This window comes from Genypterus blacodes, unplaced genomic scaffold (assembly GCF_046128005.1).
Source record: "Genypterus blacodes isolate CSIRO-AG114 ecotype Tasmania unplaced genomic scaffold, CSIRO-AGI_Gbla_v1 ptg000023l_1, whole genome shotgun sequence".
Taxonomy (NCBI): Eukaryota; Metazoa; Chordata; class Actinopteri; order Ophidiiformes; family Ophidiidae; genus Genypterus; species Genypterus blacodes.
This window is the reverse complement of record NW_027466836.1, coordinates 651,690-668,652: the sequence shown is the minus strand read 5'-3', so window position 1 is coordinate 668,652 and position 16,963 is coordinate 651,690. Positions and strand designations below refer to the sequence as shown.

At 47.2% G+C, this 16,963-nt stretch overlaps 1 protein-coding gene across 1 annotated transcript in view; it reads right to left on the bottom strand.

Moving 5' to 3' along the window:
* LOC142992832 (matrix metalloproteinase-17-like) overlaps positions 1-16,707 on the bottom strand; it is a gene marked incomplete at its 3' end in the record, with an annotated part of 34,145 nt that extends 17,438 nt beyond the window's left edge. The window contains exon 1 of the mRNA XM_076143351.1: positions 16,570-16,707. Within this exon, the coding sequence (XP_075999466.1) occupies positions 16,570-16,707 (138 nt within the window). The remainder of the gene's footprint in view (positions 1-16,569) is intronic.
* Between the last annotated feature and the right edge of the window lie 256 nt (positions 16,708-16,963).

Here is a 16,963-nt window from a genome sequence, read left to right as displayed (position 1 = left end):
TGTGTTACTGCACTGAATGTCACCGTTATTAATTCAGCCACGCTTACAACTCCATCTATTCATTATAATCGGACTCTCAAAGTGCTTCAAAGCACTCGGTTGATCAAAGGTAACTCCTTGATCGCACACAAAGAGCGATGGGGGTTCCGCAACAAGTGAACACTCCCAGAACCCACATGGTACCAGGTCCAAATGAAAGAGTTTCACTTTAAGAAGACCAGATCAAATGATTACATGTTACATTCCACATGGACTTTATAGTGACTGTGTCTGCACAAGTCCACTCTAAATAACCATAGTGACATTTAAGTGACACGTCTTGCAGCCCCTCGACTGTCACACAACACTTCACCTGTTCAGCTATGACATCGCTCACATGACACACTTGTCAGCTGCCTGTTCACAGAAAGATGCGTGGAGCTTCTTTTTTTGAAGCTATCCGATAAAACCTTCATGACTGGAGACGTTTACCTGAGCTGTCAGAAAGGTTTCTCAAGCGTCGGCTCTTTTGAACGATGGGGTTGCGGTACTTTCATGCGCTGCCTTCTGTCAATCCGCGTTGCCCGACTGCAGACTGCGTCTCAGGGAAATGCGGGGATTGGCGGTTTTTGACAGCCGAGATACAAAGTAAAAATAAAAAGTGGAATCGTCAGAAAGTGTTTAGCATCTTTCAGACTCCCCAAAGTCATGACTTAAATATTTAGTAATATTTAGTACTTTTACTGGCATTCATTAACCACCATAGTTAGGCCTCCCACTCACATCTTGCACTATGATATAGAGAAACTGTAAAATGCAACGGTTGGGCCGCTCTCGCCCTCATAAAGCCTCTTTGTTAGGAGTTATGACCTGAATGCGTACCTGCCCCCTGCTAAAGGAGCATCTGGATCGACTCTAAAAGGACTAAAGCGCTGACACTTTCATTAAAAGGCCCGCATATGAATTTACATGAGGTCAGAGGTTGAAGACGGCAGCAAAATGTACACGTGTAAACAAACGCAGCGCATACAGGGAAGAGAGAAAGGGAGCTGAATATGGCAATTTCCAACAGAGCTCAAACGCAACACCAGGCCACGCTTCTTGAGATTGGCCCACACACACACTTACGCTTACAGTGTGCAGCATGTCAGTAGATACACAAACACACACTCAGAAACGTGTGTTGTTGTTGTTGTTTGTGTGATGCGTTCAGCTCAGCCTAGCAGGGCCGCGTGGAGTTCACATCCATCAGCCTAACCTGTGTGAACATGCACCATCCAGTCCTGGTGCCTGGACCCCCAGCTGTGCCTCCTCTGATGCTGCAAGACGCATCAAAATCCTTAAGGGGAGTTTCTTTTTCTTTTGAGCGTTTTCAGCTGCTGCAGCATCGGCCTGCATTATTTATGACGCGTCCCGCTTTGTGCTGGATTCCGATTGAAAACTTTGGATCATATCTCGCCGCCTGTGAAGCAGCTTTGTTTTTATTGGGGCGGGGTCGGCGCTTACTCTGACTTTTTTATTCATCCTAGTTTCCGCTTAATGCATCGTCCAGAGTGGTTTTTTGTATGCGCGCCGCAAACATGTGCTGGCAGCGTAGCTCGGGGTGAGCAGAGTGTTGACTGAGGCTAACTGCGCACTGTCCTGCACACTGTTCTGCACACTCCTCAGTCTGAGGTCTGAGCTGGATTCATCCACAAGCTTTAGCCCCCTTTATTTGACCTACTTTGGGGTTTTAGTGCATTTCTCAGTGTTAAAAATGGATTTATGCATAATGTTCATTTTCCATGCTACAGTTCTTTTCTTTTCAACATTAAATAACGCATGAAGAGTTCGATAAAGACAATAAATAAAGAAATACCAAACCACCAACCTATTATTTTCTAAATTTACACGGACACGCCAATTACACGCCTGTTAGAACGCGTGTGAAATAGGTTTGGATATTGTGTTTCCTACGTGTGTTCACCCACAAGCAGCCGTGTGTGTGCAAAGAATGCTGATTGTGAGCGATACACACACACAAACACAGACTCACACTTCCTCTATGTTTCCACTTACCACAGCGCTCTCCCACTTAGAATTTGATAAATTGCAGTCATTACCTAATAAGAAGTTGGCAACAGAGATGATACATATAAGCTTTTATGTCGGCGTACAAAAGGACGCCGGAGAGCAAATCATCACTAATGCAACAGACTTTCTTCTCTTTCCCCAGAGTCCGATGGAAACGGAAGGAGGGACGCATTCACATCGGTCTGTCTCTGTGTGTGTGTGGACAAGTGTGTTATCTGCTGGGTAGATGACCTCACCTGGTCCCCTGACCTGCTTTGGTCTTCTGGTGAGTCCATTGGAGACGGATGAAGTGCAACTTTATTCTATCTGTATTATTCTCAACCCCAGTGTGAAGATCTGGTGTGTGCATGAAACCAATGTGAACAACAATACAGGACGAATTCTGCTTTTCGATCCCGAATTAGAAAATCAAACGCTTCAGTTAGATTGTTCCTTTATTTGCCTTCATTTATCTTAAGGATTCTCTCTCTCTCTCGGTTTAAATGTGTGTATTTATTTCTTTAACCTATCAAATGTCAAAGCACATTCACTTTGTATGAAAGCTTCTATAGAGATTATTATTGTTATTCTGATAGGATGACATCATTATTCGTCCTGTGTATATGTTGGAGCTGCCATGATGGCTGCCAGCTCCTAACAGCTCTCTGTGCGTCTCTGGATGTGGTGATCGATTCCTCCTCACACCCCCCAGCGTCCCTTGTGCACCCTGGCTGTGCCGCCCGCCGCCAGCTATGAAAACACCCAGAGTGCACCGCTGCAGCCCTACACCATAAACAAGCCACGTTTGAATTTACTTTTAGTGCTGGACTGTGGACCATGAAAATCTGGGGCCCTTATTTCAAAATAAGGCCAGACATTTGTACGGATAATGCCACATACGTTCTGAGAGTTCTGATGGGAAACAAATGCTGAGATTCTGCTGTGCGACGAGAACACTTTCTCAGTTTCCTCACATCATGTCCATGGCAAAGCAGGAGACAATTGAGGAGCGTGCAAGCTGTCGCTCCCCCCTGATATTCATGAGCTCATATTGCCTGAATGAGAAGCACATGGCACAAAGTTCAACCAACCAAGCGGAACCATACAGCGAATGAGTATTGAAAACACAAATGGGGAAGCGGCGGAATCACTGAATCATAATTCGTCTCTCTGCTCCGACTCGTCTTTCATTCTACATTGCTGTTTCAATGCACAGAGTGTGTCACATCGCACGTGGTGGACGGCGGTGACGGCGGCGAACAAAAGGGAGAAAGCAGCAGCACGCCATATCAGCCTGTTGGTTTAAGACGCCGCTTTGTCGCAAGCAGATGGCTCACAGAACAAACGCAGCACAGTTACCGCCGGCAACAAGTCCTTTCATCTGGATATAATGTGCTTATAATGGGACACATGTCTGACTCGCTCAGAGCTCTCATTCTGCTGGATGTGATTATTTTAACACCGGGGTGAGTCGGCGCTTCATCATAGAGCCGTTTAACTCTTCAGATATAAATACAACTCAATTCATCCGACTCACGCCAAGCGATGGGCGGCAGAGAGAGATAGGGTGTGTGGATTAAAACATGGCTGGTAAGGGAATGGGTTAATCCCTGGGTTAGAGACAGCTGGTCCTACAGAGAGCAGAGACACCACTATTCCTAAGAGTGAGAGTGTGTGTGAATGTGAGAGTGAGAGTGAGGGAGAGAGAGAGAGAGCGTGACAGTGAGAGAGAGAGAGGGAGGTAGAGAGTGAGAGTGAGAGAGAGAGTGAGAGAGCGTGACAGTGAGATAGAGAGAGGTAGAGAGTGAGAGTGAGAGAGAGCGTGACAGTGAGATAGAGAGAGGTAGAGAGTGAGAGTGAGAGAGAGAGAGAGAGCGTGACTGAGAGAGAGAGGGAGGTAGAGAGTGAGAGTGAGAGAGAGCGTGACAGTGTGAGAGAGAGGGAGGTAGAGAGTGAGAGAGAGAGTTTGTGTGACAGTGATAGAGAGAGGGAGGTAGAGAGTGAGAGTGAGAGAGAGAGAGAGCGGGACAGTGTGTGTGAGAGAGAGAGAGCGTGACAGTGAGAGAGAGAGAGAGAGAGAGAGGGAGGTAGAGAGTGAGAGTGAGAGTAAGAGAGGGAGAGACCGACTTCGCCACAAGCTCAATATCCTCCACTGTCGGCGCTAAGGACCTGGCCGTCCTTTGTTAAATGGCTGCTGTCATTGGTTGAATCCTGTTAAACGTGGAGCCGTGACAGGGGCAGGGATGGAGGGACGGAAGGTGACTCGCTAATCAAGGAAGTTAATTCAAACGGCGACGGTGCGGGAAGCGAGCGAACACACACACACACACACACACACACACACACACACACACACACACACACACACCCTCTGCGTTCTGTAGGAGGACGGCACCCGGAGGAGCAGTGAAGTGTAGCTCTGTGCCTGTGAGGTCGCCAGTGGGCGTGGAGAGCAGGGAGTCATGACGATGCAGTTATTTTCCTCCACAGAAACGTGAAAAACGAACATGTGTGAACCATTTTTATGAATTTCTCTCATAAACATCACATCAGATGTTGAGCAGCGAAGCCACAAAGACTAAAACATAAAGAAGCTGCAAAAAATGGGAGGGAGAAGAAGAAGATTTGTTGGAGCTCCACTGTGAGGAGGCAACAAAGAGAAGCAGCAGAGTTATAAATATAAGCTGGGACATACTGAAACACTTTACTGTATATATAAAATGTATATTTCATGCTGCGTCTGGTGTGTGTGTGTGTGTGTGTGTGTGTGTGCTGGTCTCATGTTTCCTGAGGCGGTGGAGTCGAGATCAGCAGGAGATTTGTGTTTCTCATTTAACACTCAAATAGAGTCGGTTGTTTACTGTCAAAGTGAAAATGCTGAATTCTACATTTCCATTGTAACGTTGTGTGTCAGCGTGTTCCTCTGCCTGCGTCTCAAGCAGGATCACACAAACACACACACGCTTTGTGTAACTGTGCATTCGCATACAAGCACTCAGTGGAACTTATTTAACTTTCAAACAAGCAATCAGACTTTAATGCCTCGGAGCTTCTACGTGTGCAGGGTCAGGAATCGTTTGCAGCGTCCCCAAAGTCTCACAGAGCAGAGAAGAGAAGAGCAGAGCAGAGAAGAGAGGAAAAGAGCAGAGGCAGAGGCAGAGGCAGAGCAGAGCAGAGCAGCACAGAGCAGCACAGAGCAGCATGGCACCAACAGTGGGTTTCTGCAGAACATTTGGTTGAGCTCAACCACCAAACAGCATATTTGATGTTCACTCCACAGGGGAAGGAGGCAGAGCTCGCACACTAAAGAACAAGAAGAGCTCAGGTTGAAAGATCTCGACACTGGAGGCTTTTGAAGGCAATTAGGATGGTGGCCCCTATAAGTGGAGTTTACATTAAGAGGGAGAGGATCCAGTGGCTCCGCTCAGGGGGGAGGAGCCCCCAAATGCTCTTTTGAAGTCCCGCCTCTGTGTGGGCAGTGATGTGGCGATGCAACACGCCAAAGCCACACACACACACACAAGGGTTGAATAACACACGCCCGGCGTCCCTGCGGTGACATTCATTCCACAAGTTACAATGGTGAAGTCGCACACACACACACACACACACACACACACACACACACACACACATCAAAAACACGCCAGCGACCACAACACACACACCAGGCGTCTGCATGCTTGATGACGTGATAGATCTGCTGTCGCGCACACGCCCGGAATAATCCTGAACGTGTGTGTGCATGTGTCCGTGAGTGGATAGCAACACACTCACATGCATCAGTGTGACAGCCAAACAGTGAATTATTAACATTAAGATGAGAGATGTTTCTCATTATTTCTCCTCTGGGTTTTGTTTTTACGGCCGCTGGCTCTTGTTACGCTCAAACGTGTGTGTGTGTGTGTGTGTGTGTGTGTGTGTGTGTGTGTGTAGGTGCCAAGACCAAACAAGCTGCAGGAACACATACAGGAGTGTATTTATGGATCTTCTATGTAATTTATAGGCTTGGAGGTTTAGTGCGTGAGATCACACACTGAGAAGTGGCGGCAACTGGCCTCAAACGCGCGCGCACACACACACACACACATACAGTATATATAAATGTGCACACATCAACCACACTTTCCTTCCCCGTAAAACTTGGACGAGTTATGTTTGTACGCACGTGTTTGCCTATGAATCTGTGTGTGTGTGTGTGTGTGTGTGTGTGTGTGTGTGTGTGTGTGTGTGTGTGTCTTATTGTGCCCCACATCCAAAAGTGATCCACCTCCTCACCTGTCAAACTAACTTTTCACCCCTACAAGGCTTTAAAGTTGAGAGTTTGTTCCTCCTCAGACTAAAGGTTTCCCCCTCCAGCTGAGCAGAGTGCAGACGATCAGCTGTTACAGTGGAAAGCAGGCCAACGCACCAAATTAACAGCTCAGACTGACAACTGAGTGGCTATCTGAGCGAAGACGAGGAGGACCGGAGGGTAAACGGGGAGGACGCTGATGTGTGTGTGTGTGTGTGTGTGTGTGTGTGTGTGTGTGTGTGTGTGTGTGTGTGTTTGTGTGTATTGCACCATCAGATCGACAAAACTGCTCTTCGGGACCTACAGCGATGCAAACCGCTGCACGCTAAAAAAAGAGCAGCTGCATTGTGAATCAGCTACTTCTCCCCTGAGCCGGAGACATGCAGCAGCAGTGTGTGTGTGTGTGTGTGTGTGTGTGTGTGTGTGTGTGTGTGTGTGTGTGTGTGTGTGTGTGTGTGTGTGTGTGTGTGTGTGTGTGTGTGTGAGAGAGTGTGAGTGTGAGTGTGTGTGTGTGTGTGTGTGTGAGTGTGTGTGTGTGAGAGTGTCCGCCCTGCAAGAAAAGCAGCTCCAGTCAAACTCATGCCCGCTTTGCTAACTGACACAGCTGTAGCCTGGTAAATTGGGTCAAAGTTCACAGTCTTAGCCCGGGGGGGGAATGAAATGGTGTCGGTGCGACAGGCAGCTCGTCTCCATGCGTGTGTGTGTGGGTGTGTAGGATGTGTACAGATCAATTGCGTATGCCTGTGTGTGTGTGTGTGTGTGTGTGTGTGTGTGTGTGTGTGTGTGTGTGTGTGTGTGTGTGTGTGTGTGTGTGTGTGTGTGTGTGTGTGTGTGTGTGTGTGTGTGTGTGTGTGTGTGTGTGTGTGTATGCTAATGCCTGTCAATTATTTTCCTGGGCTGCACCTCCTGTGGATGAAGCTGTGATGCTGTGTTGGCTGAGAGTGAAGCGGAGTGTGTGGCTGCATAACCAACAGAGTGTGTGTGCGTGCGTGCGTGCGTGCGTGCGTGCGTGCGTGCGTGCGTGCGTGCGTGCGTGTGAACTGCACAACAGCTCACGGTGTGAAGTAACAACGACTCAACTATTAGCCTTTGGGCCTTTAAGAATCCATATTTTGTTCTTTTGTTATTATTGTGGTTGCTTTACTGGGATCACAGGGATTATAATTGATCCACCCAGCAGTTCCTGAACAATTTCCCAATTCCTCCCCTCGAGTAGGAACTCAAAATGCTTCCGAACACGGTTCTTGCTTCCTGCGGTGCAAACGAGGCTCCAATTTCCAGCTGATTCATATTCACAGTGGGGAAACAGAATGGAAGATGATGAAGATGATGGTATAAGAAACACCACAGTCATAGTGGTCGACAGGCATAACATGAAAAAATAATAATAACCAACCAATTTACCCAAATATTCCTCACAAGAAAGGAAACAAACAAACAAGCAACAAACACAGATTTCCTTCTTATCCTAAAAGCTCAAAAGCTCCAAATAAATAAGCTCAGTTAGATATTCATACAAAATATCATATAAAAGCAGAAGCACCGTTTGTTGTCTCTCCTGAAGGCAGCAATTCCTTATCAGACCGGTTTCCCTTCACAGTTGTGCTGAAGATAAAGGTTCAGACTGAGCTTCTGTACTCACAGATGATAGAAGATAAAGGAAGCTGAAGCCCCACAGACCTGCAGGATAATGAACACGTTTCACGCCATCTGATGATAAGAAGACTGGAGAGACATGCGGAGGAACTTAGACGCTTCAGCAGGAGAAGTAAGTTCGTAGGGCGATGAGGTTTCTATTTACCCCAGCAGTCGACCCCAAAGAAATCGGCGTTATACTTTAAAGATGGACCTTAATTCTACTGCTAGCTTTTCTGCAAAGTTAGCGAAACAGACCCTGATGACATCTCAGGGGTCACCGTCTTTACAGTAAAGCGGCGTGCCTATGAGTACCTGAGTCGGGACTAAACTCCTTGTTCATTTGCGTGAAGAGATGTAATTAGTTTAATTGTCACAGAGGGAAAACGTGATGTGAAATATGTTTGTCTGCGTTTGACTGGAGAGAAAAACATGCAAATACCTCATTAGCTGATGAATAATAGTGGAGGTAATGGGCACCTCAAGATACCATCCTGAACCAAGTGCTCGGGCTCTGAACTAATGTAGCGCTGCGTTGGGATGAAGTCATTCAGCTCAAAGCGTCAACATTTGATTTTATGCCTTAATAGTTACAGCATCTTTTGTTTTTACTGCAGTTTTTATTGTAATTATAATAAATGCATTAGTCAAACACGCTGGAGGAACACGACCCAATGTCTCCCAATTGAGCAATCTCTCCTCCTTCGTCTCTGCTCTCTCCACTTTATCGCTCTCTTGACGGCTGCGGTGCTGGATTGCTCTTTTTTTAGGTCCATGACAGCATTGAGGTCAATGTCAAAAGGTCTAAAGCACATCCAGCATTCTGTGAGTTCTTCAAGAAACAAGCAAAACCCAAACTGAAGCCAGCAGCCAGAGTACGTGAAATATAATGTTCCTGTTGGCTCCAGTGAAGAACACCAAACTTTTCTCTTGACCTTGACATCCAAGACTAATACAGTGCCAGTTTCGGAAAAAGCTGAACTTCAGGAGATCTTCTGGGTTTCATCCAAAGGCCACTGGAGTATTTTAGACTTCCACACACACACACACACACACACGCCAACCCAACACCAGAAACCGCAGTAATTACAAGATCTGGTCAGTCCTCTGAAAAAATCAATGGAAACCACAGCCTTGATCTGGCATAGGAGAAGGAGGAGAAGGAGGAGGAGGAGGAGGAGGAGGGGGTCCACAGTTAAAATAGGACGCAGCACATGGAGCCGATTTGGGGATTTTTACATGTTTTTTTCCATGGGGAGCCTTGGATGTGGAGGGAGGAGATGGATACCATTGAGCTCCAGGAACAATCTGATCCATTACTACTGTATAGTTACTTCCTCCTGTGACTCTCATTGGACCTTTACTGCCTTTTGTTCAGCTCACACACTCCACATAACCGGGCTTCATTTTGAACCGTAAGTGGTCTGGAGACTTGCAGGTGTAGAAATGGAGAAGAAGTAAATGAAGTTCTGCATTCGCCTCATCAAAATGTATGAGGGAGTGTGGGAGTTCACCCATGAGCCTTACAGGTGCAACACATCAGTCCCCAGACCCCCCCGAGCAACAGTGGCAGCCAATGAGGTGTCAGAGCTATTGGCCTCTGTGGATCATAAACTGCCTCAACACTGCCGGGTGTTGCGGTCCCTTGGGGAACTTTACGCTTAGCAAGGCTGCGATGAAAAATTGGATGGGACGGATTTGAAGCAACGGCGTCTCGCTTTTCCCGACGACGCTCCTGTGCACCTGACAATCTCTCATTTGCCCCCTGCCAATCTTTACTGTGTAATATATCATTTCCAACACTCGGGTCTGCTCCCACGTGACATTGTTCCTGAAATAATCCCCCCTGCCCTGAATATGAGCCCCGCCATGCGGCGCTGCAGACGGAAGGTCTCACTGCTGGATGGAAGTGGGACAGCGGAGCTAAAAGTATCCCAGTGTGATAACTAGCATCCGGCATGTTTCCTTCCAGCAGTTTGCTTTTGTGTTCTAGCAACTCCAAACGTATTGAGACCAATTATCTCACTGTGAAAAATTTGCGGAAGTCACAAATCATTCCTGCTCGGAGTGAAGCAAGGAAAACTTCCCAACATATGCGTCAGCTTTGCTTTGTGCCTTTGTTTCGTTTCTCGACCCTCAACTGGTTGATTGTGCGTTTGACTGCAGTAAATCGCTCTTGCTCACTTTCCCTCCACTGTCACTGGAGCCTCCTCCTCTATCCCTGTGCCACCGGCTGTAATCAGAAGAAGCATGCGCTGGCAGAGGAAAGCCTCCAAAAGGGAAGTGCAGGGAGAAAATGGAAGAGAGACAGAGAGAGAGGGAGACAGAGAATAGGATATTGGGGAAGTGTGCACTGGAATGCAGTAAAGAGGCTGCTAATGAGGATAGTGGTGCTGGTGGCAGGCAGGCAGAGAAGTTGAGCTTATAATGAAACCATTTTCCAACAGAGGGAACTGAGTGAATGAGAAAAATATTCAAAACTAGAATTCCTATTAGAACTTAGTGACACAATAACAAGCCTGAAGTTGAACATAAATTAAAAAACAAAATGGAACTCTTTGCCAAGCGTTTCCCCTCTGAATAGAAATTCAATTAGGAACGTCTTCCTTCTCCGGCTCTGTCCTCATACGAGGACGTTCCTGATCCATTTAAGAAGGAAATTAATTTGGGTTTGATAAGATTCTTTATCACAGCGAGTTAATAGTTTGGAAGCTTTGATGGCATCTGGACGTAATTTTGTGTTTCTCTGCGCGGTTCAGTCACAACGTCAACACAAAAAGAGAGTTATCTCAACATCTCATAATATCTTTGCTGAAGCTACAAATCAGATTCCTTTGCGGTTTATGGGTCAAATCTGCCAAAGCTGCCAAATTGATAGCTTCGTCTTTTTAAGGTGCCTACTCTGTTCTGATTGGTCAGCTGTGTCAGGCTCTATGCAACCAGGCGTCACAAATGACAGATTTTGCATGTGAACAGCAAACTCTCCTCATTTTCATCTCTGGAAAGATTATGAGATCTGCCGAGAGGAGCGAGAGGAGGATTCAAGGACACACACACACACACACACACACACACACACACACAAACACACAGATGGTATTTTCATTGATGAAATTAAAGTCCATCTTAGCAGTTTTTTTCCAATGAGTGAGACTTGATCTGATCCACTTCACAGGTGCGTGTGTGTGTGTGTGTGTATGTGTGTGTGTGTGTGTGTGTGTGAATATGCAGCAGTTTGGCCACTTTATCAACAGATAATCTGGTCGGCTCATTTCTCTGCTAAATGAAAATGCTGCACGTTTGGGGGAGTATTGCAACCCGGGGAGTTGTGCCGGCGTGTAGCAGAGAGTTAAAGGACGCCTCAGAGGAACTCCACATAATGAGCAGAAAACAGAACATGTCACATTCCAGTCGTTATGTTCCTGTCGATTTACGAAGCTGAAATTGCTAATTCTGTGCGCTGCAGTGATGATTTCAGGCAGCAACAAAGCTATAAAGTAGACGCCTCTGCTCCCATCTGGGCTCACGTTTGCTTCAGTTCTGCAGCCTTGAGGTGGGTTGTAGTTATAAAGAGACGTACCGTCACATTTGGCACAATATCTCCAGCGAACGCCGAGTAAAGTGAAGACTAGGAGGTAAATTACACTTGCTGGAGATTTGAGGGTTAGATTTCAATGTTCTCGACACACACACACACATACACACACACATTCATGTACGGTAGCGAGAGATAATGCAGGCAAAGTGCTGATCACATCGCCGCCCGTCCAAAGGTGCAGAGTGATGATCTGCATGTCCTCTGGCTCCAAATTGAACCTCGGTGACATGAAATCAGTCACAGGCCACCAATGGGCACAGGAGTCGAGTCTTTCATCATAGACTAGCAGGTGTAGTTATCGACTTGTCTTCACTATCAGCGATCACAGCAGGATGAAGGTCAACGAATTGAGGACTGTCTGAATTATACATCAGCACTGGCTGTCCCCTTTATCTGGTGCTCCTCCTCAAACTGAAGCACCAGAGTGACTTCTCCTTCCCATAGGCTTCCTCCTTTAATCCCCTCTTATGTCTGATATCAATAGAAGTGCCGTGTAGATCCTCTGCCAATCAGCATGAGTGTCTACAAAAAGCCTGAAGTGATACTCAGAGGAGGGATATTCAGTGAAATTTCATCCAAACTAGGTCACTTTAGTGTTTAGTGTTAGTGTTAGCTCAGGAGGTCCAGAGTAGATATACAGTCAGTAGAATGGACCTGAACCGCAGAACGCCATCCAGATTGTATTTTGTAGGTTGTGTTTCATAGTTCATCCGCCTTTCCGGTGCTTTCTCACATCATTTCACTGTCTGGAGTCGACTGAAGACCCTGTGCGTCTCTAAACAGACGCTTAAGAGCATTGTAGGCGTACAAAACGACACCAGGGAATCTGACAGGGAGACGCTGAGAGAATGTGCCGGAGAAGTACATGCTGGGCGTTGAGAGGAAAATCTCTATCCAAAGATAATTGATTTCACAAGGCGTTACCGTCATCATATCATAGAAGAGGTACAGTATATATGGGAATCCACCGGACACGTTTACGGCTTTTATTGTTTTTCATGCGGAAAGATATAAATCTGGGTTCCATATGGAGACGTGACGCAAAGTGAAAGCCACAGAGCTGATGTCTGCTGCAGTCACAGTCCGGATGTTAAAACTTCCTTTCCACTTACATTAAGGCAGGAAATCATGTATACACACTAGCATTACATTGAAATTGCCTCAGTCAGGGTAACCGGCCTCGCCTCTGCAATTGTAAATCGATTTACTCAAGCGTACAAACAATAGGAGAAAGACGCATCCCGGTGCATTTCCACAAATAGACTCACTTGCATTTCTGCCTGAATCTGATTAAAGCGTACATGTAAACATACTGAGCGAGGTGAGGCGACGCGAGGCCCTCGTGCCAAAGCTTGACCCACCAGCTACAGCTTCTCCACCTTCAGCAGCTCCATAGGGGAGCCAATGGCACTGTTGCTAGCCTATCAGACCTTACACCTCAAACCTTGAATAAATGCTGGGTTTCTTCCACAGCGAGTCCTCTGCACCTCACTGCCCATCAAAGAGCCACACTGCTGCTGTCCGTCACCCATGTCCCCTGGGACAACGGTGAACTCCCAGACACAAAGAGCAGCATTCCTGCTCCTGTCTGCCCCTTGGCAGCATCTTCCACAGGAGAACTCTCCCCCTGTTTGTGTGTCTGTGTGTGAGACAGTGACACCTGCACACCAACTCCCATCCACGCATTTTGTGCACCCGTCGCATCCAAATGCTCCACGTCGTTCCACACTGTGGAGTTGACTCAGCACCTGACCGAGTGAGAGTTTGGTATCCACTGGAACAGAAGCCTCCTCCCTGCCAGCCAACAAGTGCAGCTGGGCTCATGTTCAGCCAGGCTTTCAAAGCCCAGGCAGGAAGCCATGGTGGAGGCAATATGGAAATGGAACAGGCCGCTGCAGTAGTTCTGTGCCTCAGATGTCAGAAGCTCACCAGCATGACATCACTCCCAATAACCATTCCACAGTAGCAGATGAGAGACAGATATTAGGATCGATGTCCTAACGTGTCCTAATGTTTTAGAGAGGGTGAAGAGGATCATCTCAGTCACTCAGATAAACACCTGCTGGGAAGTGTCGCTGCTGCCGCTGGACTGGAAAATAGAACTGGAAGACATCTCAGCATTTCACCCAGAAGCCACTCTGGGCTCTAATAAGAGTGGGGACAGATACCTGCATTTACACCCATTGAAACGCTTCGGCCAACTGTGAAAATGCCACATCTGCACCGTCACCGGCCCCGGCAGGAAGCGTGACAGGCTGTTTGGGAAAATGCCGGTAGACAGATGTCAGGGCAGCATAGGAGAGGCAGACAGGAGAAACGCTGCCTCAAACCATCTCCCCTGTCTTAAAAAAGCCTCTCCGATGTGACATAAATGGCCTCTTTCACACCTCCCTCACTATCACCATACTCTACAAACTGGGAATGATGTCATTAGTCGCCCTGCAACACTATAATTGGCGAAGACCTGCTTGTAGAAATCCAGAACTGGACCATGATAGTTAAATCAACAGATGAGCACCTAATCTCAACCTCGCACTCGAGAGCCTTGGCAGAGAGCTACAAATTCTCTCAGCTGCATCAGATTGCACCATATTCCTGCTCTGTGAAGCTCTGAGATCATGTCCAGACACGAGGCCTCAGTGGATCAGAGGACACGACTCAATTAGCTTCACCTATCTGGCAACAAAGTTCTTCTACAAAGCTTTTCTCAACAATATGATTTTTGCCAGTTTTTTGTACAGCTCGGGGTGTTTCAAGTGCGGCGGGGCGGCCACACGCATCACCTGCACCGGCCGTAGCCTGGCAACCATCCCTCGACTGGCATGCCACCAGCTAAGCCCGAGGCGGCTGAAAGCGAACAAGAGGAGATTCAGCAAAAAACACACAGGCGCCCTGTGTGGTGGGCGAAAAACCCTAATTTCATGTTTTGAAATGTCAAGAATAAGGAAGGACAAGCTCAATGTGGGCAAGACACATACACACCTTACTTTCGGAGGTTCTTTCCAAGCTGTATGCAAATATAAAGAGGGTTTTGCAGTGGAAGCGTGTCTAGGAGAATGTATTAGCATTGAAGAAGCGGCCGGCCTGGTCCGTCCCATGTTGCTGTTACTTATGTCAGTGTAGACGATACACGGTTTGATATCAAGGTCAACATTCATCTTTAAGCTGACAGTTTGAACGTCAATGTTAATGTTTGAAAGTGTTTCCTCAGCTAAAAACATCCTTGACGTGGCACGAAGGTCATTTGTTGACTTTTATTGCAGAGACTAATCATCTCACCTCCAGCTAGGGTCGCGGCTTTAGGAGTCAAACTACAGCAAACATTTCCAGGCCTGTGCATCACTGGATGTGCACTTTTCTTTCCATTTGGAGGTACAAGAGGGAGAACACCACCTCGCAAAAACATTACAACAATCATAAATGCTTCCAGACGGTAAGCTGTGCCCAGGCTTTAGTACCAATTTAGGCTGATCTCATCTTATAGCTCCATCTACAAATGCAGGTAGTTTCCGGCTTGAGTACCGTTTTCTCTGTCGGAGTAAACGGAGCAAAATTGCTGCTGTATCTTCGCGGATAAAGAAATGCATAAGTACAGTGGTTGTCTGGGGTTCTTGCAGGAATCGTTTCAAGTTTTACTCGGCTGGCAGATTTTAAATCCCTAGCTGAGGTATGTTTACGAGCATCCGCTTAATGTCCAATAAATACAACTTTGTGCCTGAGCCAGACATCAGCATGAGCTACGTGATTAGATGGCCTGTTGCCTAAGTGCCCCGACGAATGTTTCTAATTTTCGAGATTGTGATTGTTCAGCTCCCCGTAATCCTCCGTGTTTCTGCTGTGAGACCACCGTGCTCTCTGCCCGGACACCTGGCCAAACAAGAGACCACGAGCGAGGCCAGCTGCACTCGTTGGCCGAATAAGAAGGTCGATACCAACCAAAGTGACCTGGAAAGCGTCGACCGTGTTGGGGAATTACATGTTACGAAGATCCAACTGGCAATGGAATGTTGTGCCCCAGTGGTTAACAGAGAGAGAGAGAGAGAGAGGGAGAGCGAGAGGGAGACCACAGAGACGGAGAGAGAGAGAGAATGTACAAAGTCAATGTTTCCTCGCATTTCCAACTATCGGATGTCTCAAAAAGAGGAAGGAGGTGAAGAGAGTCAGATGTAGAGAAACACGAATAAAAGAGCCAGGGAGAGATGAACTAATATATTTTGTCCCCTTGTTCTCCCCTTTGAGTTGGAGGAATGAAAAGAAAAGTTATGATAAGCTATGAGAGACAGATAGAGAGGAGAGAGAAGCTGAGCGAGTGAATCCGTCTTCTGTCTCTGGAGTGAAGGTTGAAGAAGAACAACAACAACACAGCCTAAGTGGGTCTGAGTTGACCGAAAAGTGTGTCACTGAATAGTAGCTGCACAGAATACATCACAAGCAATGAAAGGCGAGTGCTCCAGCTGCTGTTCCACCACACACACATACACACTCTCACATCTAATCCTATTTCAAACACAGCCATTGTTTGATGTTGGCACCGGGTGACATATTGGAGCAGCCAAGGCTCATTTCAGAGGCATGACTGACACAAAAAGCCCCAGGAAACACACTCCAATCTAATGGCTGTGTGTGGTTGTGTGTGTGTGTGTGTGTGTGTGTGTGTGTGTGTGTGTGTGTGTGTGTGTGTGTGTATGTGTGTGTGTGTGTGTGTGTGTGTGTGTGTGTGTGTGTGTGTGTGTGTGTGGAGGGGAGCTCCTGTGGTACCTTCACACTGATCAATGCATGTTATACACCATGTCAAAATGCTGGGAGAAGGAATCAATGTTCCACCAAGGCAGATGTATTCATTAAGTGGCCCCTGTACCTCTGGACGTGTGTGTTTCATGACGCCACGATAAGATTGGATTAGATGGAAGGGTCAATTGATTTCAAGTAAGAAATGGGGAAAATACTCCACCGGCAGCATGTTTAACAGGGGCAATAAGTGGAGAAACTTGAAGAAGAGGTTAAAACTTACCACCCCCATGTCGGGCTGCTCGGTGGCGAGAGAAGGAGCCGCTCCGGTCAGAGGCGAGAACCACAGGATCCCCAACATCAGCAGCATCTCCGGGAAAATATTCCTCATCATCCACGTGTGGAGATCCAGAGAAACCATGATGCCCTAACGACAGGCGGATCCTGCGGGGCTCAGACACCCGAGCCCGGCAGCCGCATCCACGGGGAAACCAAACGTCCACGCACCGGAGGGGGGGAGGAAGAAAGGAGGGGGGGAGAGAGAGGGGGCGAGATCTGACCAAACAAGTCTACCTCACTGTTGAGCGCAAGCACGTAAAACACATTACACGTCAAACTAAAGCCCGAGCAGACAGGAAGGTTCTAGACTTAAAAGAGCAGTTTGTGTTCCGCTAAAG